General features: G+C 42.4%; 1 protein-coding gene across 48 annotated transcripts in view; it reads right to left on the bottom strand.

Annotated features, from left to right (window-relative positions):
- Nucleotides 1-4,155: 4,155 nt before the first annotated feature.
- LOC135050271 (uncharacterized) overlaps nt 4,156-27,728 on the bottom strand; it is a 466,297-nt gene continuing 442,724 nt past the window's right edge. For 43 of the 48 annotated variants that reach the window (XM_063956611.1, XM_063956610.1, XM_063956626.1 and 40 more), the window contains 4 exons: nt 27,298-27,441; nt 10,140-10,283; nt 8,313-8,513; nt 5,665-6,619 (listed from right to left, as the gene is read on the bottom strand). In XM_063956611.1, the coding sequence (XP_063812681.1) occupies nt 6,486-6,619; nt 8,313-8,513; nt 10,140-10,283; nt 27,298-27,441 (623 nt within the window). In that variant the 3' untranslated portion in view covers nt 5,665-6,485. Of the gene's footprint in view, nt 4,274-5,664; nt 6,620-8,312; nt 8,514-10,139; nt 10,284-27,297; nt 27,442-27,728 lie in introns of those variants that run through there. The other 5 variants (XM_063956613.1, XM_063956614.1, XM_063956631.1 and 2 more) reach the window with 5 other exon arrangements.

Raw genomic sequence — 27,728 nt, 5'->3', positions numbered from 1 at the left:
AACACTGAAGTGCTGCAGGATATGGAGGGGAGGAGTAGTCTCAAAAATTAATTTATTCAGTGCCTTCTTCCGGTGGAAGCCGTCCATATCCCAAGAGTACTCCAGTGACCCCTAGTGGATGAAAAAGAAATATACAAAGTTCAGTCAAGGATTCAGGAGCTGCTACACAGTCGGAAGGTATCCATTCAAGCAGCAATGCGTGTTATGGGATTGATGCTGTCAACATTTGACACGGTACATTATGCTCAGTTCCATTCGAGACCTCTGCAACATCTGATCCTTACCAAATGGAATGGGTTTCATCAGACATTAAAAAACCAGACTATGGTCCTTACTCTGAAAGTAAGGAGGTCATTTGCCTGGTGGCTAGAAACATCCCATCTGGACAAAGAGAAACCCTTTTGGATATCAGATTGTAAAATTCTGACAAAAGATGCCAGTCTTCAGGGCTGGGGAGCGGTGTCAGGAATTAATTTTTTCCAGGGACAGTGGACCAAGGAAGAAAGTTGCCTGCCAATAAATATATTGGAACTCCGGGCCATATTATTATTAATATATATATATATATATATATATATATATATATATATATATATATATATATATATATATATATATATATATATATATATATATATATATTAGTGCTGATGCAGGCAAAGGACATCCTGCCAGATAAACCAGTTCAGATCTGCTCGGACAATGCAATAGCATACCTCAACCATCAGGGAGGAACTCACAGCCAGAAAGCAATGAAGGAGGCAAGTCACATGTTTCAGTGGGCAGAACTTCATCTTCCAGCCTTGGCCGCAGTGTTTGTTCTGGGAGTCCTAAACTGGGAAGCAGATTTTCTCAGTCGACACACCATTCATGCAAATGAATGGCTCTACACCTGGAGGTCTTTCTGACCCTGGTCGACAGGTGGGGTCTGCCAGAGATAGACCTCATGGCGTACCATCAGAACAACAAAGTTCCTGCATAGAGGTCAAGAACAAACAAGCAATCTTTGTGGATGCCCTGTCGGAAAGATGAGACTTTCATCTGGCATATGTGTTTCCACCAATTGCCTAATTACCCTGGGTGGTAAGAAAGGTAAATCAAGGAAAGAATGCCATGAGACTAATAGTTCCAGTTTGGCTCAGAAGACATTGGTACACAGCTCTGCAGAGGATGTCAATGGATGCTCCATTCCTACTCCCTCAATGTCCATATCTACTAACTCAGGGTCCTTATCACAGACACCTGCATCGACTGTCTTTGACGGCATGGCTCGAGACCTCCATCTTGAAGTCAAGAGGATTATCACAACAGGTAATTAAAACAATGCTCAGAGCAAGGAAACCTTCCTCAGCTCGCATTTATCACCAAATTCGGCATGCCTATACTCAATGGTGCAGTAAACGGAAAATTGATCCTAGGTCTTTCAGAGTTTCCAGAGTCCTAGCATTTCTTCAGGCAGTAATGGAGTGGAGAAGAGCTTCCTTGAGAGAGCAAGTGTCATCATTGACTGTATGGTTACAAAAGAAAAATTGCCAAACTACAGGATGTTTGCACTCTTTCCAGGGAATGCTGCGCATTCAACCTCCTTTTGTTCCTCATACAGTGCCTTGAAACTTCAGTTTAATCCTAAAGGCCCTTCAAGTTACCCCATTTGAACTACTAAAATGAGTGAATCTTAAGGGTTTCTGATATAGGGGCATTGTTATGTCATCCTCCATTTCTGATTATTATTATTTTTGGCCAGATAGAGCAGTTCTCAGAACTAAATCTGGGTATCTTCCTAAGGTGGTGTCTAAATTCCACCTTAATGAAGAAATTGTAGTACCAGCTTTGCAGGGGTTGGACCTTTCAGCAGGAGATGCATCATTAGACATAGTCCATGCCTTAAGGAACTACATTGATCGTACCAGTGCTATCAGAAAGACATTGTCTTTGTTCTCTATGGGTTACACAAGAGAGGATGGTCTACTGATAAGCAGACACTGGCGAGGTGGCTTCGGATGATGATGATTTCAGAAGCATATTCTCAAGCCGATATCCCTGTTCTGGATAATGTCTCTGCTCACTCTACTCGTAAGGTAGGTCCATCATGGGCAGCACAACGTAATGCCTCAGCAGAATAAGTATGCAAGGCAAGCACATGGTCTTCAATTAACACATTCATTACACATTGTCATGGATACCTTTGCTTCTCAAGACGCTGAATTCGGGAAAAGGATTCTCCTGTCCAATCAGGAGCGTCCCCACCACTAAATTGCTTTGGGACATCCCAATGTTATCCTGTGGATAACCTGTGTACCCTGCCATAGAAATATACATTGTTGTAAGTTTCCATTGATAATGCCATTTCTCAGAACCCACTGGGATCACACCCTGACGCACCTGATTTGAGGATCCTTTTACACACTAACCTCTTCCTTCTTGTACGGAAGGGTGTGCATGTGTTTTCTTCTCACATGATTTGGACTCTGTATGACGCTACTAACTTGAGCTTTGGAAAAGGTAATTTGCCTGAGGCAGAGATATATGGCTGAGGCCATTGCATGCTGGGAGGCTAAAAAGCTTTGAGCATTTGGGATATGATCGACAGCAGATTTGCACCAATCTGATCCTGTGGACTTAAGAACTTACCGTTTATAACGGCATTTCTCCTAACATAATGTACATATTTTTATTTTATAAAAGTGTTTTTTATCCATAAAGAAAAGGTTAATAATGTGTATTAAATGGTAAAACAAAAAAAAGGGATATTTTGTGCATTATAGCAAAAAAAAAAACAAAAAAACACCAAGCTCCTTAATGCTATTTTAAAACAGTTTCTTTTTAGAGAGAGCATAAAGGAGGGGTGGGAGGTCACAACCATCACATCTGTCTAAATCCTCCCCCATCAAACTCCATCCTACCTCAAGCTCCCTACCTCCATCCCCCCTCAATCTTTAACCTACTCTCAGCCTCCCTCTCCTCCAACCCCCATCCCCCACTCAAACTCCATCCACTCATGACTTGCCATACCCCTCTCAAACTGATCCTCCTTCCCCCATCCAACCTCCCACCCCCTTTCAAGCCACAGAAGGAATGCAGCCAGCACCAGAAGAGGATAAGTGGGTGGCTATGGCCAAAAGGAAACAAAATTATAATTAAATGTAGTTTTATTATTTTATTTTTAATATACTACAACACACGTCTTCAACCTGTGTCCCTCAGCGGCTGAGGAACTGCACATCCCAGCATTCCCTGCCACAGTTGTGCTATTAACAAATGCTATCACTGAGGCAGGGCATGCTGGGATGTATAGTTCCACAGCAGCTGGAGGTACACCAGTTGAATACACATGTACTGCAACAGATTACATTAAAACATTCATTTGTTAGAAAACTAGGTCATACCAGACAGAGGTAGGACACTGGAAAATGGTGAAAAATGGTCAGACAAATTGGCTATTACAAATATTCAACCAATTTGTTTGAACAACTATTTTTGTCCATTTTCCTGGGTTTGGGATTAAACAGTTGATTGTGATTTGCTCTCATACATAACTATTGTGAAATTTGCTGAATAGAAAATCATAAGGTGCCGAACATACTAGGGAATCAGGATTATAATGGTGGAAAGCTTTATTTTTGCAGTATACACACTCCTGGGTCATGTCAGAAGGCAGATAGGAATAGTGTGTGATCCATAAATAAGCTTATATATAGATAAGAAAGGGGTGAGCCTTTATTATTTTCAGGTACAACACAGAGAAATAAAGACAAATAGAAATGATTTCATAAGGATCACAAATATTTATGGGCGTATAATAATTCTCAGGGAAAGAATGCGACACTAAGCAGCACTTTGATAAGAGATTATTCACCGTCAGCAATTATTGCTGCTCTGGAAGAGCCTATGTAATGTAGCAGTGAGACTGGGGGTAATTGTATCTATCACTTGCTACATTTGAAAGAATTGATACTGTTAGGAATTCAATCCTTGAACTGACAGGTGCTGTTTCTCTTGCAGAAGATACAGTTGTATCCGAGTGTTTAAATGTTTCTCTCTCAGTGGTTACAACACCACTCATGAAGCTCAGGAGTACACATTTGTGGTAAGAGCTTATAACATAACCTGGACACTTATTGTGAGCCCCAGTGGAATAGAACAACAACATACACATTTGTTTGATCCATTTATTATAAATACTGCAGACAGCAAGTGATATTATTTGGGGTAACAATATTGTTCAGAACGACATCTGGAATCCTGCTTCTTCTAATGGTGTTATATTTTAATCCTGGGAGGGATTAAAAATATGAATTTAGGAATTCTACTAAGGGTAGAAGAAAATGAAAGTGTGAATGAGAGTCACAAATATTGGATGTGTTTATATGAGTCACACACTTCTAGTACACTCTTGACTACATATAATTAACATTATACAAGGCAATCCAGTGACATCTACTGCGCAGCTTCTTATTTTAAACACAATTTCTTTCTTATGTACACTATTCTATATTAAAATTTGCTGGTTTTAGTACATTATAATAAAAGTTATATTTTAATACATAATTGTGTGCACCACTATAGGGCAATCCGAACCTCTTTTTCTCTTGTAGATCTAAACCAGACCATCCATATGAAGCTACTGGCCATGCAGGCACACATTCTGGCCCCGCTGGACAATGTCTAGAATTTATTAGTCATTTTGATAAATTTCATTATGAATTTGTTTTTTGTTGTTTCAAAAAGTAAACTTTCAAAATGTAGCTACAGTATTGTGTGGTGTTTATTAAAAATAAACTTAAGTGTCTTTTCTATGTCATCTAGTCTCTGTTTTGACTATGTGTCTATTTATATTTTTACTACATTTCATTTGTGTGTCTTTCCTTATTTATTTTTGGGGGTTAACATCACCATTTTTAAATACTAAATATTTTTAAGATCGTATTTTAAAAAAATAGTATTGTGTATTGCGCAAATAGGACACCAAACATTGAGGAAATAGTTGTTGCCTTAATTGCCAAATGTTATTGAACAATTCAGTTGTCAAACTCTTCAATTTGCAGTGTTTGATCACTTAATTGTTCAACATTTTGAATCCTTGGGGTGAATGGTTAAATAAAAAATACAAACAAATGAAGAAGAAAAAAAACAACAACCTAACATTATGCAATTGTTTGCAAACTTGTAAATGCAGTGCACATGTACGACAAGATCCGTGATGCATGTGGATCAATTCTCAACTATGCAAATGCATTGCTCCTGTACAATGTTAAATATTAAGCACCTCTTTTGTGCACTGCTGCACATTTGTACGTAATAGGAGTGTTTTTCCTTTGTTCACACACCTGCATACACTGCGTGCGAATGCCTAGAACAGTGATCAGGAGTGAATTAGGCCCTTTGTTTCCTATTCATTTGACTGTTATAGGATCACACGTGCTCAATGTATTGATTACAACTAAAATGTCTTGTGGCACCTGAGTCACTATACCAGCAATTCTTTAATTGTGCCTATACAATGCTTTGTGTCATTTGTCAGTTGTTTGCTTAAGCTTTATTAAAATAAATATTAAGGTCAGAGGGAGAGGGTGTCCAGGAGGTGAATTAGTAAGCAGTAAGTTAGAGCCTTGCAGAAGTCAGATGTGTTTATGGTATGGAATAAATCACACAGAGCCAGAAGAATGCATTAAGGACTTGTTTATATATTTGATTATACAAATGTGATATGTGGAGTGAAGTATGTTGGGAATCGATGTATTGAAAGAAAATCCACATATACAGTACGACTACAAAACATGGATATTACATATAATGCTGTAACACTTATAGAAATGATCACAATTTTTATTCTAAACCTAAATCACATTTACAGATCAGAAAAAAAGCACACAGAACCAGGATGCTGTCTGTACGGAGACACCGGCAATTGTTACGAGCCGGTTATAGGACAAGCTTTACCCTCAGAAATTACACTGTCTAAGATGTGTAGAACTACAGAGCTACAGTGAACTCGCAATGGGCCGAGTACAGGAGGGGGGGGGGGCGTAGACAAATCTGGGAAGAATGGTTTTGCTATATTGTAAATATACAATAGGAAACATGTCTGTGTAATGTTATACATACAGTAGTCAGGTAAATGCAGCCCCCTTTTCCAAGGCTTTATCTAAACTGTATGTAGCACTGCATGAAAAATTTAGCACAAAGTTTGGCTGCGCACATCACCGTATTTTTTAGCAGACCATCATTGCTAGTTTCTAACGCACCTCTATGGGGTATAAGGGATAGTGAATGATGTTACAGCCATGTAGTGCCTTCATATGAATGTTGCACTTTGCGTTGTTGATTGGGCTTACTGGTGGAGTCAATCATATGAATTATATAAGATAATATACAATTCTATTTTTAATACAACTCGATTATAATACACAAGAACTCAAACTATTAGTTTAAACAGATTGTGACTGTCTAATGGGTGACACATTATGTGCATTACCGTTAGTATTTTATTTATATCCATAGAAGCACCAGATGGTCTCAGGAATACTGGAGTCAAAACAGCAGCCTCTAGCCAGACAGTCCTTGGAGCTGATGTTGGGATATCCGCAGTCTTTCCTCAGCTTGGGGCTCACAGAGCATCCTGCACACAACAGGAAACACAGCAATGTCATCAGAGGGTACAGCACTACACACATAGATGGTCGGAACCCTCCCTACCCAATAACACTGCCCCCCCGTGCTGTACCACTTCTAGCCAAAGGACAGACAGTGACAATTTGCTACCTTGTGTCTCAGACACCGATGTTCCGCTGAGCAGAGCAAAAGAATTCTATAAAAGTTCAGGGTAGAGGTATATGTGTTACTGTGAGCGGGAGTGGAGGTGCGTATGAGTGTGATGTGTGTGTTCTTTCCTGTGCACATAAATGTATTAAAAACTGTGATAAATGTTCACATTCCCCCATGAACAATTACAAGAACAGCTTTATGAAATATCTGCAATGTTTTCTCAACTTTATTGGCAGCAAGTCAGTTTGAACAAAACTTATCTACACACTTATTGGCAGATTCTGAGTCAGACAATTCAGGCTGCATTGAGTCTTTGGACTACAGATGGAGATCTGCATATACAGTATTTTCAGAGTCACCCTCATCTATGTGACCGCTCTGGCCTCTATACATCCACGTGTGACAGTAGGGCCAGCAGTATTACCAGCCCTATTCTTGGTGCAAGTTACCAGTGTGAAGTCACCAGGATCTCAGTATACGCTTAGCCCTGGAAATATGACAACCCCATGTCCCCAACCATAGCACACTTATCCCCATGTGTGAGGGTCCCTGTACCCGACCAGAGTCACTCATTTAGTCAATGCTGCTCAGTCATGTATGACTGGGAAGCAGAGGTGCATTTGCTCAGACAAATGTATGCAGTACAAAATATTGCAGATGTGGCCGCTTGTACTATATACTGGGAGTTTTTGGGGTAAAAACCTTTTATCAGGAACACTTGAATTGAAGCAGCAGCCTCTGGAATAGCATTCCTTGGTGCTTATCCTGGGAAATCCACAATATTCACACTCTTTGCTTCAACCAGATAAAAAGCAGTGTAGTGTGGATATCAAAGCACACAACACCAGGACAATAGGAAATATCACAATGCATGACAAGAAAGTTGGGAGCTCTACTGCAAGTACTCTAACCCTTGACAGTGCCAAATACATAATTGAAAACATGTCCCAGATTTATAGAAATCATTGTGTTTCCAGAGATTTCCCCCTGGAAAGTAACATCAGCTGGCTACTATGCATGAGTGGGTGGTGCTTGCTCTCTGTATGCCCGCCAATGTGTGACACCATAAAAATCTGGTCATGTATCCACTATTTTTCCTAAACACTGGAAAATGGTGAAAAATTGTCAGACAAGTTGGTTAAACCATATATTTAACTTTAGTGCCTTCCTGACGCTGCCAGGTTCTAAGAACCACCACAACCAGTTCTAAGAAATGAAGCCGGTCACCCTGAATGAAAATAAGGATCCAACAGCATAAAACTAATCCACACAGGAAAAGACTCACTTAAGAAAAACACCGACCCCTAACGGTGACCGGTGAACAGTCATTCCTGAAATAATGAGGACTCCAACACTAACAGATGCCAAACTGCACCACCACCTATTGACAATACAAATTTCAACACAGCAACATTTTTCTTCCTGGCCTTGTCTATGGCAGTAAAATCACACGAACCCCTCCAGACAAACCTAGGTATAATGTCTGACCACACCAGATGGATCAGATGAGGAACTAACCGAAGATGCATCAGAAATTTCATGCTCACCAGATCCTGAAGGGCCGGCAGTTCCAGATGCGTCGGGCAACTGTGCAGTTGCCAGAATGGAATCCACCCCTTCCACCGGAACGGTCTCCATGTCTTCTTGTCTTGAACCTTCGCTTGTTGTAGGAGGAGGCACTGGAGATGAGTCACTGGCGCTAGCTTCAGAAACAGGTATTACATTACTGACCACTCCAGCATGCCCACCTAGAGGAAATGGGAGTAGGCCACAGAGTTGCTTCAACTGAAACCACCCCAGGTGAATTTGGAACCTGTATTTAAAGGTGTTTGGGGAAACCACTAGTGGGTTTACAGCTAGAGAAGGCTTACACATTTTATCTTATTGGTTGGTAAATATTGAGAGATTCATCTCATTATCGCTAGAGACCTGTCCATAGTTTTCCAGACTGGAAGTTGGAACCAGACCAGGTGATGCTAAATGACCACACACCACACTGACTAGAGGGGGGTAAGTGGTCATAGGCCCACCCTTACTGAAGTTCAGAAACCACGGCCCAAGTGGCCCATATCTGCGCTGCCAAGGGTACCCATAGGGCCCTGTCTGTTGTGCTGGGGAATTAAACTGCTGCCAATATGGCATCTGTCCAAAACTACATGCTTGCAAAGTATTAGGTGGGAGTGAGCCCACCATCCCCAAGATACAAGGAGTGGCAAAAATTCTAAGCGATCCAAGAGAACTATACAGATTGCACTACTTGCGGGGTGGAAACTATGGAAGGCAACCCCTGGGTGACAACTGGAGGCAACAGCATCTGTAAATATTTATGGCCTGTGCTGCTCGCTGTTGCAAAAGCCTGCAAGCCTAGCAACTTCGGTGCAAAACTCCAACTAGACATGGCCCTAAAAGCAAAGGCAGCAGACTGCTCTGGCAGAGAAACATTAGCTAACATGGCATCCAGAGCAGGAATTGGCTGCAATGTATTGATATGTCCAGCAGGTGGCGCGATAATCACATCTAACACAGAAACAGCAGCTTGCTGTGCACTATTTGCAGGCAAGACAGCAGGTCTGGAGCATGGAGGGAGGGTGAAAATGCGGTGAGAGAAAGAATGGGAAAAGCAGTATGAAAAATAAAAAAGGAAAAAGGAATAAATGGAAGGCGATTAAAAAAAAATAGAATGAATGAGGTATAGAGCAGAAAAGAGGACAGCTAGAAGAAAGTATGTGAGCAAGAGCTATGCAAGGTAAATCAGGAGAGATACTGGCAAGGTAAATCAGGAGAGATACTGTAGTACTCAGCCTTCCAAAACGAAGGAGAGGAATATTAATATTCAAATTCCATGTATATAACCTAACAAAACCGCCTCTATACTCCCTGAAAGGCTAAACCTAGCTTACCACAAAAACAAACAAAACTTGATATTCCTAGCAAGCAACTAACCTAAACTTAACCCATCACAAAAATATAAAACTTAGTTTAGTGCCTATGCAGCCCTCCCATAATCTACTTGTATGTAATTAGAATTGTCTGTTCTGAAGATGTTCAGTGAAGTATAGTTCATGGAGCGTACATGGCCTAGTGCTTACTTATCACAGGGCAATTTAGCTCCTTTGGTCAACTGAACATTTGGGTTCATCTATGTTAAAATCAAAGTATAATTTATTTCTTTTTTTAGGAACAGTTAAAAACAGGAAATATCCAATTAAACAATGGAATATTCTTATGTACTGCCTGGCCATGGCTAAGAATAAGGAATACACAAGCAAAACTCTTACAGCTACTGTATGGGCCTAATTCATGTTTGTGCCCCATCAAATCTGTAATCCATCGCACTACATGCTCCCAATCTACCACTGCACTCTATACTCTACCTGTGCTTTTGGGGTAAAAACACCATTTAACCCCGGGAACACTTGAATTAAAGCAGCAGCCTCTGGAATAGCATTCCTCATCACTTATCCCAGGATAACCACAATCTTCACGCTCTGTGATGTCCACACTGCATTGCCGTTTCTCTGTATGGAGCAGAGCACACAACATCCGGACAAAAAGAAATATTACAATGCATGACAAAGTTAGGACTCTACAAGTACTCCAAGCCTTGACAGTGCCAAATACATAATTCCCAACATGTCCCAGATACACATCATTGTTACCCAAGATTGCCCCCTGGATATTCACATCAGTTGGCAACTATGTATGAGTGGACGGTGCTTGCTCTCTATACGCCCGCCCTTTGGTTTGACCTCATTAGAGAGCCTTACAGTTAAACTGGGCATACACTATACAATTATCTGGCAGACCATTTGTCCAATTTGTCTGGTTGGAATGAAAATCTGGTCATGTATCAATTATTTTTCTTAAACACTGGAAAATGGTGAAAAATGGTCGGACGAGTTGGTTAAAACAAATATTCAACCAAATTTGTTTTTACAACTATTAAATTAATTCTATTAGTGCTGCGCTCAATCCTAGTGTGTCAATGAGAATAGTGCGTGTTGATAATTAATGTTAGTTTTTTCAGAACCCGCCCTCTTCTCCTTCAGTGATGTACCCCAAATGGAAGCTACGTATGACACAAATTTGTAAATAGGAAAAATCAATTGACCGGCATATATGTATAAAAAGATTGACCAAATGGATCCTTTTGAGCACTGTTAATAGCTTTTTATTACTTTGTTAGTCCGCTTAAAGTCTGCTTGAAAATAGAAGTTTCTTAATTAAACCGTATATAGCCCAGTCTCTAATGTCGGATTGCGGCGTCCCGCAAATCCATTGAATGTCAAGTCTATCAGAACTTCATGTGCACAGAAAAATTCCAGCTGTAGAAAAAGAGAGAATCACCGGTCTTCACGTTCAGAGGAGCCTCAGGTTAACAATAAGAGAAAATAGAAATGGAGGGGGATCCGGACTGGCTCCTACTATCCAAACCCCGTCACCCGTGGTGCGTCCTGGTGCAGCCGTCCCCTGGGTGTCGGTCGGTCTGGTAGTGGAACCTGTCTAGGGCTGGGGGAGACTCAGAGTGCGCTCTGCAGAGCCGCACACTTTGTAACCCCTTGCCGCCTACGGACACTCACCTGTCTTCCCTTCTCGTTCGTCACCGAGGCTCCACCAACGACTTCCGTCTTCTTCTCCTCGTCCCGCGTTTGCGTGGTTACACATTCGCGTCCCGTACTTCCTGGTCACGTGACCCGGTTGTTTTCAGGTGATCCAGCGATGTCTCCTCCGTGCATAAATGTAGAATTGATGTAGAATTAAAATCAGTAGATGCCTCCAACGCGTTTCGGCCTTTGTTAGGCCTTCCTCTGGGAGCAGTGGGTGCTTGATAAGTGGCCAGTACGATCTTATATAGGGTGCCTCATTTCCATACTCTGGTCATGTGATCTCGATACATTGTTCCTATTGGTTTATCCTCTACCCTCATTTTGATGTATCCTGGAATCCCTAGGATGAATTGAAACTCTGTTTCCTGTAGATCCATTAATAAACGCCTTGTCTTATCTGCTTGCATGGCTTACGGCTGTTGCAGATTATGATTGTTGTTATATCCCTGGTGGTTTGTTATCCTGCTACTAGTAAATGTATTTATAGCAAAGTTAGGGTTCTGCAATTGTTAGCTTTGTGTTCCCTGGTGGTTGGTTATCCCACCACTCATAAATGTATTTAGGACAAAGTTTGAATTTTCAATGGTTAGCTTTGTGTTTCCGTCACTTTTTACATATCACCGATTTTACTTCATTGTCTTTATTGAGGCCAAAGGGAGTGAGTGTTTTCATTTCGTATATCCATTTGAGTTCTGTTCTATTAATTTTTGCAGTGTAGTCTCCCCCCCTCCAGTTGTGTTGTACTTCTTGAATTCCTATAAATGTCAATGTTTGGGGGTCGCTCTCATGGTGGTCTTTAAAGTGTTTTGACACATTATGTTCCTCCAGCCCTCTTTTGATGTTTCTAATGTGTTCACTTACTCTTGTTTTGAGTGGGCGTATGGTGCGGCCCACATTGTTTTCCGCACCCACATTCTAACATATATATTACCCCTTTGCTGTTGCATGTCAGTCTTTCCTTGATGTTAAAGACCTTAAGTGTATTGTTTGAGCTAAAATTAGTCACTGGTTTGGTGCTGATGGGTCCTCTATTTCTGCAGCCTAGACAAGTTCCACAGTAGTAGAAGCCTGCTTTGGGTTTGGATTGGTTGATGTGTGTTTGTATCATTCTACTTGGTTGTATATGACTATGTACCAATTTCTGCTTCAAATCAGGTGCTTTCCGAAAAATGATTCTAGGTGTGGTGTCCAGGACGTCATTAAGAATGTCGTCCTCCATAAGTAGGGGCCAGTGTTTTTTAAATATACGTTTTAGAGATTTGGACTGCTGCGTGTAGTCTGACAAAGGTGACCTTCTCTGTGTATTCCCCCTCTTTCTTGTTTTTGTATGTGAGTAAATGTTCTCTATCTATTTCTCCTACTTGTTCATATGCCCCTTTGATTTCCTCCTCTTTGTAGTGCTTCTCCCTGAAGTCTGTCAATCTCTCTCCTTGTACTAGATAATCTGATTTTTTCGAGCAATTCCTTCGTAATCTTGTGAATTGCCCTTTGGGGATTGACTTTAACCAGTTAGGATGGTGTCCACTACTTGATAGGATATAGCTGTTTACGTCCACGTTTTTCGTAAATGTTTTTGTGTGGAGGAAGCCCTCTTCTGCAAAAATGTTTAGATCCAAAAAATTTACCTCGGTCTTACTGTAAGTGGTGGTGAATTGAAGGTTGTTGGTGTTTTTGTTCATCAGTCCTACAAATTCTTTTAGATCATTTTCCCTCCCTTTCCAAATGAAGAAAATGTCATCTATGAACCTAGTCCAGAGCATGAGATTCGCCCCCAGCCCCGGCCTCCCCCAGACAAACCGGTCCTCCCACCAGCTCATGAAGAGGTTTGCGTAGCTCGGGGCGAACCTCGTGCCCATCACTGTGCCCTTGGTCTGGAGGTAAAAGGTGCCCTCAAACCATACATAGTTGTGTTTCAAAATGTATATTATGCTGTCAATGATGAACTCCTTTTGTACCTCTGTTAAGTCTTTGTCTTGATCTAGATGGTATTTCACACTATCTGTTCCTTGTTCATGGTCAATCACTGAATATAATGATGTGACATCAGAAGTGACTAGCCACATGTCATCCGTCCATTCCATTCCCTTTATCTTAAGTATGTGTGTGGTGTCTTTCAGATAAGATTTTTGCCTTTGTACATACGGTTTTAAAAATGTGTCCAGGTATTCTGATAAGTGGGATGTCAAAGAACCTATTCCTGATATTATGGGTCTCCCTGGTGGGTTCTGTGGATCTTTGTGGATTTTTGGTAAGTAATAGAAAACTGGAATTATGGGGTGTGGAGTTTGTATGTACTGAAATTCATGTTTGTTTAGAATCTCCAGATCGGCTCCCTTCTGTAGATGCATGTTCAAATCTCTCTGAAATGTTACTGTTGGATCTTGTTGTAGTCTTCGGTAAGTGTGGGTGTCATCCAATATTCGGTTTGCCTCCTTGATGTAATCTGATTTGTTCAAAATGACTATTTCCCCCCCCCCCCCCCTTGTCTGCTGGTTTAATTACTATTGAGTGATTGTTTTGTAAGTCTTGTAAAGATATTTTCTCTTGATTTGTCAGGTTATTTCTGGTTCTAGTCACATTCAGTTTCTCAATATCCCTTTCTACCATTGTGATAAATGCGTCAACTTGTGTGCCTTTCAAGTGACTGGGATAGAAGGTGGATTGTGGTTTTAAATTACTATGTCTATATTCCTCCCTTTCTGTGTGGTTCCTTATTGGCGCTGGTGTTGTAGTAGCAAAATACTTCTTAAGAGTTAATTTACGGGCAAATTTGTGCAAATCAAGATATGTGTTGAATTTATCTATTTGTTTTGTGTGCGAATTTTAGCCCCTTGTCTAGGAGTTTGAGGTCATTGTTGACAGATTTCAGGGAGAAGCACTACAAAGAGGAGGAAATCAAAGGGGCATATGAACAAGTAGGAGAAATAGATAGAGAACATTTACTCACATACAAAAACAAGAAAGAGGGGGAATACACAGAGAAGGTCACCTTTGTCAGACTACACGCAGCAGTCCAAATCTCTAAAACGTATATTTAAAAAACACTGGCCCCTACTTATGGAGGACGACATTCTTAATGACGTCCTGGACACCACACCTAGAATCATTTTTCGGAAAGCACCTGATTTGAAGCAGAAATTGGTACATAGTCATATACAACCAAGTAGAATGATACAAACACACATCAACCAATCCAAACCCAAAGCAGGCTTCTACTACTGTGGAACTTGTCTAGGCTGCAGAAATAGAGGACCCATCAGCACCAAACCAGTGACTAATTTTAGCTCAAACAATACACTTAAGGTCTTTAACATCAAGGAAAGACTGACATGCAACAGCAAAGGGGTAATATATATGTTAGAATGTGGGTGCGGAAAACAATGTGGGCCGCACCATACGCCCACTCAAAACAAGAGTAAGTGAACACATTAGAAACATCAAAAGAGGGCTGGAGGAACATAATGTGTCAAAACACTTTAAAGACCACCATGAGAGCGACCCCCAAACATTGACATTTATAGGAATTCAAGAAGTACAACACAACTGGAGGGGGGGAGACTACACTGCAAAAATTAATAGAACAGAACTCAAATGGATATACGAAATGAAAACACTCACTCCCTTTGGCCTCAATAAAGACAATGAAGTAAAATCGGTGATATGTAAAAAGTGACGGAAACACAAAGCTAACCATTGAAAATTCAAACTTTGTCCTAAATACATTTATGAGTGGTGGGATAACCAACCACCAGGGAACACAAAGCTAACAATTGCAGAACCCTAACTTTGCTATAAATACATTTACTAGTAGCAGGATAACAAACCACCAGGGATATAACAACAATCATAATCTGCAACAGCCGTAAGCCATGCAAGCAGATAAGACAAGGCGTTTATTAATGGATCTACAGGAAACAGAGTTTCAATTCATCCTAGGGATTCCAGGATACATCAAAATGAGGGTAGAGGATAAACCAATAGGAACAATGTATCGAGATCACATGACCAGAGTATGGAAATGAGGCACCCTATATAAGATCGTACTGGCCACTTATCAAGCACCCACTGCTCCCAGAGGAAGGCCTAACAAAGGCCGAAACGCGTTGGAGGCATCTACTGATTTTAATTCTACATCAATTCTACATTTATGCACGGAGGAGACATCGCTGGATCACCTGAAAACAACCGGGTCACGTGACCAGGAAGTACGGGACGCGACTGTGTAACCACGCAAACGCGGGACGAGGAGAAGACGGAAGTCGTTGGTGGAGCCTCGGTGACGAACGAGAAGGGAAGACAGGTGAGTGTCCGTAGGCGGCAAGGGGTTACAAAGTGTGCGGCTCTGCAGAGCGCACTCTGAGTCTCCCCCAGCCCTAGACAGGTTCCACTACCAGACCGACCGACACCCAGGGGACGGCTGCACCAGGACGCACCACGGGTGACGGGGTTTGGATAGTAGGAGCCAGTCCGGATCCCCCTCCATTTCTATTTTCTCTTATTGTTAACCTGAGGCTCCTCTGAATGTGAAGACCGGTGATTCTCTCTTTTTCTACAGCTGGAATTTTTCTGTGCACATGAAGTTCTGATAGACTTGACATTCAATGGATTTGCGGGACGCCGCAATCCGACATTAGAGACTGGGCTATATACGGTTTAATTAAGAAACTTCTATTTTCAAGCAGACTTTAAGCGGACTAACAAAAAGTAATAAAAAGCTATTAACAGTGCTCAAAAGGATCCATTTGGTCAATCTTTTTATACATATATGCCGGTCAATTGATTTTTCCCATTTACAAATTTGTGTCATACGTAGCTTCCATTTGGGGTACATCACTGAAGGAGAAGAGGGCGGGTTCTGAAAAAACTAACATTAATTATCAACACGCACTATTCTCATTGACACACTAGGATTGAGCGCAGCACTAATAGAATTAATTTAATATTTGCTGGTATCAGGTTGGTCACCTTTAAGTGCAGCAGCTCATCCGAACACTAGAGGGCCTCAGTGCGCAGTAAACACCAAAGAAATTCTGTTTTTACAACCATTTGTCCATTTTCTGGTGTTTGGGATTAAATGGTTGATTGTGATTTGCTCTCATACATTACCAGATTACCATTCCAACTAGCCAGATTGGACAGATGGTTTGCCAGATAATTGAATAGTGTATACCTAGCTTTACTGATTGATCTATGTACCTGGAAGGCTTTATTGCTAGTGCACCTCATGACTGAAGGCTCCCACTTATTTATTTTATATTGCTACTTAGAGGTGCGAGTGTCATGTAGTATTATGAGACAAAAATGTATATCACATACTGTACTGTGTAATGCTAGTCATTCCCTTTAAACAGATATAAAGCATTCTTAAAAAATTAGAGAAGTGAGGGTTCAAATTTACTTGGTTCTTAATGGGAGTTCAGATTTCCTGATTTTTCTTATTGGCTATCCTAAACACATGACATCTGAGAGCCAATAAGATGCCGTTTTTAGAGCCAGGCAAATTCAGGTAAATCCAAACACGCACATCTCTACTAAAAATAGTGCTCAAATCTGCTCCCAAATTTGTATGAACCTGATGCATAATCATCTATATGTAAAAGTATGTGTGATTTTATTAACAAGTCTATTTATTGTGACTTAACACTTTAAGCTAGTGTATCAACCAATAATGACAGACAACTGCATTGGATTTAAAGGTCATTATTATTATTTGGAAGGACCCTATTCATAAAGTGATTTCAAGGAAGGGGCTACCTTAATCAGCTCAAGTCAATTGGATCTTCTAAAAGGGCAGCGACTTAAACACTCCATCTATAAATAAGATTAACCTGTGCCAGGAGGGTCTCACCACCCTTTACTGTGGCACAGTGTGAACACCCGCAGTGAAAGCCCATAGTACCACGGCAAGGGCAAGACTCCTGCCATCCCTCAAAAGGGTAAGTGCCCCACCATGACCACTTATACCACACCTAACCGCTGGCCAGTAGCGCCTTCCTGCCACCACCAGATTCTAAGAACCGCCACATCTGGTTCTAAGAAACGCAGCCTGCTACCTGAATGAAAAGGATCCAATAGCATAAAACTAATTCTAACAGGAAAAGACTCCCTTAAGAAAAACACCAACCCCTAATGGTGACCGGTAAACACAGTAATTCCTGAAATGAGGACTGTAGCACCAATGGATGCCCAACCACTACACCACCTATGGACAATACAAATTTCAACACTGCAAAATATCTTCTTCCTGGTCTTTTCTATGGCAGCAAAACCACATGAACCACTCCAGACAAACATACGTATAATGTTTGACACCAGATGAACCTCTGGCCAATGAAGATGTACTCTTCCCAATTCTGCCTTGACCTTCAGTATAAGATCAAAGTCCTTTACTTTGCCAACATTACCACCAAGGTGTATGATAAACACATCAGGACGCCCCCAATGCTGCTCTCGCTGAAAAAGTAAATCTAATAAGTGGTCAGGCTTTAAGACCTCTAACCCCTAACCATCTAACTCCCCAACCACCAAACTCAGACGCTCTTCTAGCAAGGGAATGACGTTCAGCCTAAAACACATAAGAATTGCCCACCACCCAAATCTGTTCAGGAGAATCGGTTGGTGCTGTAAAAGAAAGCATAACCGAGCTGTCAGACACCCCACCCACAATTTTGTGAACCAAAGTTAAAAGAAAATAGAACTGTTAGAAACAACCCAAGTGAAGGAGAAAATGTAAACAACCTCCCGTGTACCTTAAGGTCCAGCCAATTGTAATTAGGCCCCCTCAGAGGAAAAAATTAAAAATCCCTTCATACCAATTCTGGAATGCAATTCTGGTGAGTAAACAACATTTTTGGGTTGGTGCAAAATGAAACTTTATCTAACCTGATAAATGACCTACAATCCACGGCCTTCCATCAACCCATTTTTTGGATGGCTGAAGTTGGAAGACCACTAGCCGCTGCACAAGTAGCCGCCCCAATGTGGAAAGAGTGTCCCGTACTTCTCCACCTGGAGCTCTAATTTACGTAAACAAATTGAAAACACTGCAGTTAACTGAAACCTAGTAAGAGGCAAGGAATACCCGTGTAGCAGGAATTGGGCACCACCTGAAGGCTTTAAGGGCAAATTGATGCTTGCCAGCCTAACCGGACACAACTCGGCCGCTGCCTGATCTGTTAAGGAGACCCAAGGTCTGGCCAAACTAATCGGTCTTAGACCAGGGTATCTTGTTTTTAAACAGGAGCTAATAATGTGCAAGGTCTTTGAACAGTAGAACTCTATCTTCCAACTGTTTATTGACTGCCACTAATTCACTAACTCTAAACCAAAAAATACAAGAGAAAAATCTGATCAGAACAGGGACGCCTTAAATTTAGTGTCAGTTACTGCAGTGAGAATGGCTAACAAATTGCACAACTGCATGTCAATGGGCCTATGCGAATCAGCTGGGACGGGCTTTTCCTTAGCCCAGCACCTAAGGGCTTTGGACAAAATAAATGACTTGGTGGGGTCAGTCTCACTCAGCAACCTTGTGTGGAATCAAATATCCAAAGCCGCACTCATTGCTGCCTTGTATCTACCCTTCTTGTAATGGTCCCAAATGAAGGCTATCAAACTATTCTCCTTCCATTTACCTACACCTCCAAACCTAGCTTAAAACGCTTCCCATGTCTGCCATGCTGCTGAATATGTCCAAAGGGTTGCAGGTGCCAAAGATTCCCATGCCTAGTCTGCTATGCCTGATTGATAATCTGCCAGACCTAATGTGGACAAGTCAATCCCAGGGTCTCTGCCTCTAGAGCCAACTCGTGACAACTGTGAAAGTTGAAATGTGACAGTGCATCAGCAATGCCATTGTCATCCCCGGGCACATGCCTAGCAGTGAATATTAAAGCGCAAGCATTTTGTAAACCAGGAACCTCAGCAGCCACCAAGCCTGTGGGGAAGAGGAGCATTGGTGGTTAACCGCTTGACCTACTCCCAATTTGTCGCACCAGAAAATGATCGAGAGGTGAACAATTTAGCAGCCCACAACTCCATTGCTATAATTATTGGAAACAACTCCAACAAAAGGAGAAGACATGCTGCTAAAGGAGAGGAAGAGAGACTGCTGCTGATGCGGATGAACTGGAAGCGACAGGTGCATGTACACACACGGAGGGTGCCGGGAGCCTGCTGCAGGGGCACATCTGCTTGGAGGAAGGACCAAGAAGGTATTGCAGGATACAGGGGCTGGACAAAGGTTCTGGGTACATATGCAGGACAGAAGGACAGGAGTTGGGCGTATGTGCTGGGTGAAGGCAGCAGTGACCAGTGAGCGAATGCTGTGGTAGGAGGTCCAGATACTCACGGGACTGCAGCAGGCAGTCCAGACAGATCCAGACTCCACCTGGACACGCGAGTATTACTGTGTTGACCGTTTTGCATTGATATATTACACATTGTATTACTAATTACTGAACTGTTGGTTTCTCTTCACTGCTAGGTTCTTAAATATGCTAAAGGATAACTACCTGTCACAAATAGTCAAGGAACCAACCAGATTAGGGACTATACTAGACATGGTACTAACAATGTGGAGATAACAGCGATCACCACATGAGGCGAGACCTTGGGTAACAGTGATCATATGATCACATTTGAAATTAGCATTCAAAAGCAGCACTCTAAGGGTACAACTAAGACTCTTAACTTTAAAAATATATTATTTTTTTTAAATGTGCTGAAACACGCAATAAAGGACAGATTGGGGAACTTTGTTATATGGAAAAAACATGGCCGAAATGTGGGATGTTTTTAAAAATGATGCTTGTCAAATATACCCATAAGTTCATCCCCTTGGGCAGTAAAAATAACAGTACTAAAGCCAAACCAATGTGGTTAAACAAAAATTTAAGGAAGAAATTAATAAAAATGCAAGCATTCAAAGCTTTCAAATCAGATGAGAAGGCAGAGTCATTCCAGTACTACAAGGAATGTAACAAATTACAAAAAGGAAAATCAGAGCAGCTAAAATAGAATATGAAAAGGAAAATTGCTAATGAGCAACTAATCCTAAAAAGTTATATAAGTACATAAACAGTAAGAGGCTAAAGAGAGAATATAGGGCCATTAAAAAGCGAACTGGGATTCCTGAGAAATGACAAAGAAAAAGCTGAAATATTGAACAAATTGTTCTTGTCAGAGGACCAGTTATTAGGATTAGTGAGTAACAATAGTATTGATAAAGGCCCATTACCCAATACCTATCTGAGGAAGTAATCTGTGAAAGACAAATAAAAGACTAATAAATCCCCTGGTCCAGATGGCCTACATCCTAGGCTTCTGATGGAGCTAAAATAGCAAGGCCTCTGTATCGGATTTTCACCAAGTCACTTAGATCAGGCATGGTACCAAAGGACTGGCATATATCGGATGTAGTACAAATATTTAAAAAGGGTATTAAACTTCATCCTGGTAACTATAGACTGGTTAGTCTGACATCAATAGCGGGTAAACTATTGGAGCGTATACTAAGGAACAGCATACAGGACTACTTGGAGAACACCCATGCTATTAATAAGAACCAGCTTGGTTTTGTGAGAAATAGGTCATGCCAAACTAATTTGATTAGCTTCTATGAGATAGTAAGCAACAATCTCAACCAGGGTAAAGCTGTTGTGTTTTATCTAGATTTTGTGACAGCTTTTGACAATACCTCACAAGAGGCAGATTTTAAATTAAGGGAGCTCTGTATAGGAGACACTATTTGCACATGGATGAATAATTGGCTTGATAACAAGGAACAGAGTGGTGATTAATGGGTGTTTTTCACCTGGGCTAAAGTAATTAGTGGAATACTGCAGGGTTCTGTGCGTGGGCCACTATTGTTTAATATATTTATTAATGATTTAGTAGGACTAGAAAGCACAATGTAAATTTTTGCAGATACTAAAATATGTAGGGAAATAAAGTCAGATGTGGATGAGGAGTATTTTCAGTGCAATTTATTTAAACTGGAAGTTTGGGCAATATAATAGTGTATGAGGTTTAATGTGGAAAAATGTAAAGTTATGCACTTTGGGACTAAGAATAAACATGCAACCTACCAATTAAATGGGAAAATAGGGGGATACTACATTAGGAAAGGATTTGGGGGTGCTCATTTATAACAGATGTAGCAGCAACACACAATGTCAAAGTACAGCATCAAAGGCAAATAAGGTGTTAGCATGCATTAAAAGGAATGGAGACCAGGGATGAATATAATCCTGCCACTGTACAAATCATTGTTACAGCCGCATCTTGAGCACTGTGTTCAGGTCATCCTTAATCTCCCATAACAAGAGACTGGTGTGATGCGGCCTGGCCACTCCCACCGTGGCCCTCTCCAGTTTGCGGCAAAAACCCCTCCCCATCGGGATGACCCGACATGCAAAGTTCAAGGAGCCCAATAAGGATTGGCCCTAAATCAGCCTGACTCCGACTTTACTCAAACACTAATCCATTTGACCTAAAAGCTTCTGAACATCGTCTGTGGGAATGTGGCAGCAACCCGCTGCTGTATCCAGCTTAAGCCCTAGATAAGAAAATTAATACGTAGGGCCCTCCATCTTATCTTGATTAACCAGAACACCTAAAACCTGAAACAGTGCGCCCACTGAGGACAGTAAATCCTGGCAAATGTTACCATCTCTTGGATCTATAAAAAGAAAATGGTCCAAATACTGGGCGATGCCTGCATGTCCGGTGCCAGCATGGATACACCAATGTAAGAAAGTGCTGAACTTCTCATAATGGGCACGAGAGAGAACAGCCCATGGGCAAACATTTGTCAATGTAGAAACCACCATCTAACTGAAAACCCATGATCTTAAAAGAATCAGGGTGAAGAGGGAGGAGGCGGAAAGCTGACTCAACATCTAACTTTACCAAAAGAGCCCCCAAACCAAAACCCCATATCAACTCCAGGGCCTTGTCAAACTGGTAACAAAACCTACAAAATTCAATCGGGATTTTTTTAACGGAGCCCCTGTGTGGGTAAGACAGAAGCTGGAGTAAACGGAATTTGCCTGGGACTTTTAGGCACCACCCCCAAAGGAGATATACACAAGCCAGGCAACAGTTTACATGTAAAAGGGCCACTCATGCAACCCAATTTTACTCCCATCATACCACATGGAGTAATTCCCTTGCTGACCTTAAATTCCAGCATGAAACAACTTGAACTGTGTCAACAAAGGGCAAATGGAAGCCAAAACTACTTAAATTTGGCATCCACCTGATTGGGATAACTGCAACCATTTAGCCAGTTCTGACAACTATGGTGGAAGGCAGTTTACTTAGCACCTCCGCTATGCTCTCCCTACTGTCCCCCAGTTGCAGATTTGCAGTCCTTGGCTGGGTGACCACCTCCGCAGATTCTACGGAGTGTCGAAAACGACAGTTCACACCCCTGATACATTTAGAATCATTAAAAAGCGAAACACTTCCCTTTTGCTGTGGACCCAGTATTTCTTTTCCCACCTGGAAAATTCTTGCCATGACCCTTAGGTGGATCTTTCCCCTGGTTGGTCACTTCCAGCCAAACCTATACATCCATCCTACACATATCCATCCCATCCTACATCCATTTTACAACAATCTTAAGCTCGTCTGGGCTGGTCTCCAAATAGCAAGTAGCAAAAACCAAGAAACTTCTTAACCAATGGTGAAAACTCTGAAAGGCATTTTTACTTACCTCCCCTGCCTTCACCAACATCTTTCTCATTTCATCCATAATGGCACACATCCAATTTTCCTTACCTAATTTTTTCCTTCAGCCTCTTCCTCAAACCCCTGGTTACCACAGTGTTAACGCAATTAACCATCCCAGGAAACAGTGGCTGCTCCGTGGGAACTGCCGCCTTTTTCATCTATTTGACCCAGACAACCTTCTTCGTAACCTTACGCGCACCTAACTTTGCTAACTTGCGCAGGCGCTTGGGGGAATCTGACCTATCGCTGCTAGCAGAAGAATCAGATGAGGAACTAACAAGATGCAGCAGAAACTTCAGGCTCACCAGATCCTGAAGGGCTGGCAGTTACGGATGTATAGGTCAACTCTGCAGTTGCTGGAACGGATTTCACCCCTTCCATCGGAACAGTCTCCATGTCTTGTCTCGAACCTTCGCTTGCAGCAGGAGGCGGCACCAAAGATGAGTCACTGACGCTAGCTTCTGAAACAAGTATTAAATGACCAGCCACTCCACCAAGCCCCCTAGAGGAAACAGGAGTAGGCCGCAGAGACTTCCCAGGTGACGTTGGAACTGGGCCAGGTGATGTTAAATGACCGCATGCCACGCAGACCAAAGGGGGGTGAGGTCGTAGGCCCACCCTGACTAAAGTTAAGAAACCATAGCCCCAGTGGCCCATACCCACCCTGCAAGGGTACCCATAGGGCCCTTAGGAAAAATTACCAGGTAGGCGCTTAATACCAATTGGTGGACACAATGATAAAAAAATTAAACCAATTTATTAAATAATTTAACAACAAATAACAAAAAACACATAAAAGTAAATAAAAATAAACAAGACCACAATACAATAATAGTATAAAACTGAGGTTCCGGAGACCTCTAGGTTGAACAGTGAATTAAACCTTAATTAAGTATACTCAGAGGGCCGTCACAGTACCTAGATATTAGAGAATAATTCTTTAATAGCTATTTAGCTATATGGAGTTTCTTGCCCAGATGTGAAAAGACACAAGAGTACTTGGCACAATTGTGCATGTGGGTGTCCTCACATTATATATTAGATTCCAATTAGGAAAGAGTTCATCACTTGCCGATTTTAGTATAAACGGTGCAGAGGTAAGCAGTAGAAAGATAGCTGTTACTCACAGACTGGACGGTGTTTTCTTTTATTGTACCGCAATGGTACCGGCGTGCATAGCCGCTCTCTATCACCCTTAGCACGGGTGAGACATCCGTCAGCGGCAGGACTCGTCCGTGGCGTGAGCAGTTTGTAGCGTCAGCTGAAAGACCGCTCTCTCCTCCGGCAGAGTGTGAGTGCACCGGTACAGCGTGCTCCACCCCCAGTGCTGGTGGAAAGATGTTCACCAAAATAAATCACCAGGCGTTCCCAGTGTGATCCAAGGGACTAAATAAATCGGTCACGCTGAAGATGTAACAAATGCCGGCAGTAGTTTAGATGAGCTGCTGGGAGGACACACTTCAGTTCTTGTTGGCAATAGGTACTGGGGCTCCTTCTCTCTGTACCCTCAACGCGTTTCTCCGCACCCCAGGCGGCTTCTTCAAGAGGCAGGAATAAAACTGCTGCCAATATGGCATCTGGCCAAAATTAGACACTTGCAGAATATTTGGCAGGAATGAGCCCACCATCCCCGAGACCCTAGGGTTGTGGCAAAAATTGAGCAATCACCAAGGACTAGACAAACTGCACTACTTTTAGAGTGGAAACTATGGAAAGCAACCCCTGGGTGACAACTGGAGCTAACAGTATCTTTAAATATTGATGGCCTGTGCTGCTCGCTGTTGTGAAAGCCTACTATCCTAGCAACCCTGGTGCAAAACTCCAACTAGACATTGCCCTAAAAGATGCAAAGGCTGCTGGCTGCTCTGATAGAGAAACATTAGCAAACATTGCAGCCAATTCCTGCTCAGGATGCCATGTATTGATATGTCCAGCAGGTGGCACCATAATCATATCTAACATAGAACCAGCAGCCTGCTGTACACCATGTACAGGCATGGTGTCCCCTAACATGGCAGGTGCAGGGTAACCAGAAGTGAATCCTCTTATGGGGCCTGATATCATCTTACTGCCGCCCTGGGTGCACTCTGGCCACAGGAGTCCTGCCTGGCTGCTCTGTGGCCTGGAATGCATCCTCATGTCTGTATGCCCCAGTCGTGGGTCCTGTGACCTCAGCACAGAGGCCTGGGAGCTCAGCGCCTGCACCCTGCACACTACCAGTGCTAAATGCAGCCAGGGATGCCTTGTCCCTGGCATGCACGTCACTGACCACAGTGCTCGAGGCCTCCGTGGTGCTCCCGCTGACTTCAAGACACACGGAGCCACACGGCAAGCTTAATTCAGCCAGAGCGGGAGGCACTGAGGGAGCAAGCTGGTCCACCTCACCTCATGCATGCTCATTGGCTACAGTGAGTGCTGGGGAATCCCTCAAGTGGCAGCAAACCGCTAAGGTCAGCGGGCGAGCTGCCTCAGCAAGACACCATGGGGCTGGAGCTAGCCTGCGGGGACAAGACATGATTGAGGGAGGGCGACAATGTGGTAAGGGTAAGAATGGGAAAAAGGGAAAACCGTATGAAAAAAAAAAAAAAAAAAAGGGGGTGGGGGGAGGAAAAGGAATAAATGGTAGGTGATGAAAAAAAGAATAGATGTAATAATGAATGAGGTATAGAGCAGAAAAGAGGACAGCTAGTAGTATATGTGAGCAAGAGCTGTGCAAGGTAAAATCAGGACAGGTACAGATACTGTAGTACTCAGCCTTACAAAATGAACAAGAGGAATATTAAATATTCAAATTCCCTATATAAACCCTAGCAAACAAAACCGCCAATATAATCCCCGATGAGCTAAACCTAGCTCACCATAAAAATAAATATAACTTCATATTCCTAGCAACCAACTGACCTAAACTTAACCCATCACAAAAATATAACTTAAATAGTTTTGTGCATATGCAGCCCTCCCCTATTCTACTTGCATGTAATTAGAATTGCCTGTGTTGAAGATGTTGTTCAGTGATGTATAGTTCATGGAGCGTACATGGCCTAGTGCTTACTTATCACAGAGCAATTGAGCTCCTTTTTAGATCATTTGGGTTCAGCTGAGTTAAAATAACAGGTGGTCTTCAGTTTGCCGGCTGTCGGGATCCCGCCGCACAGTATACTGGCGCTGGAATTGCGACAGCCTGCATACCAACACTTTCTCTCCCTCTTAGGGGTCCACGCCCCCCCTGGAGGGAGAATAGATAGTATGGTGTGCGTAGCGCGCCATCGTGCCCGCAGCGTGTCGAGCACAGCAAGCCCGCAAGGGGCTCATTTGCACTTGACCTACTGTCTGTATGCCGGCAGTTGGGATTCCGGCGCCGGTATGCTGGTCGCCGGCCGCCGGCATACCCTACTACACCCAAAATAACAGTGTAATTTTTTAGAAGTTAAACATTTGAACAAACTTTGAACACCTGATAACAGGAAATTTCCACTTACACAATGGCATTTTCTTATGTACCGTCTGACCATGTCTAAGAATAAGCGATACACAAGAAACTCTTATAGGCCCTACACACTGGGTGATATCACTGAGATATGAACGATCTCATTTATTAATGAACGAGATACTGTTCATATCTTTGAGTGTGGAGGCACCAGCGATGAACGATGCGCGGCCCGGCGCTCGTTCATTGCTGGAGCCCCGTCGGCTGTGCATGCAGGCCAATATGGATGATCTCATCACTATTTGCCTGCACTTCAATGGAGCCGTGTGATGGGGCGAGTGAAGAAGCTTCACTCCACCCATCACTTCCCCCCTGCCGCCGGGTCGGCCGTATCCATGTGTAGGGCCCTTTAGAGCTATGGGCCTAATTCATGTTTGTGAAACATCAAATCTGTAATCCATAGCACTACATGCTCCCACTCTACCACTGCACTCTATACTCTACCTGTGCTATATGCATATGAAATGCTACATACAGATTATAGGCATGCCGCATATCATTTTAATCAGCAGAAGCTGCTGATGCCCCTAGGCATATCAAATGCCCTAGGCAATTGCCTAGTTTGCCTATGCCTATGGCTGGCTCTGGGAATACACAAGCAAAACTTAGAGCTATGGGCCCCAATTCATATTTATGCGCAATCAAACCCATATTCAAATATCACTACATGCTCCCACTCTACCACTGCACTCTATACTCTACCTGTGCTTTTGGGGTAAAAACACCATTTATCCCCAGGAACACTTGAATTAAAGCAGCAGCCTCTGGAATAGCATTCTTTATCGCTTATCCCGGGATAACCACAATCTTCACGCTCTGTGATGTCCACACTACATTGCTGTTTATCTGGATAGAGCAGAGCACACATCAGGACAATAGGAAATATTACAATGCATGACAAGAAAGTTGGGAGCTCTACTGCAAGTACTCTAACCCTTGACCGTGCCAAACACGTAATTGCAAACATGTCCCAGATACACAGAAAACACTGTTACCCGAGATTGCCCTACGGAAATTGAAATTAACATCAGTTGGCAACAATGCATGAGTGGGCGGTGCTCGCTCTCTATATACCCGCCAATTTGTTTGACCTCCTAAAACATACATAACTGACAGTTAAGCTGGGCATATAC

The sequence above is a fragment of the Pseudophryne corroboree genome, chromosome 2 (genome assembly GCF_028390025.1).
Source record: "Pseudophryne corroboree isolate aPseCor3 chromosome 2, aPseCor3.hap2, whole genome shotgun sequence".
NCBI lineage: Eukaryota > Metazoa > Chordata > Amphibia > Anura > Myobatrachidae > Pseudophryne > Pseudophryne corroboree.
Note: the sequence above shows the minus strand (reverse complement) of the source record. Positions and strands in the feature narration are given on the sequence as shown.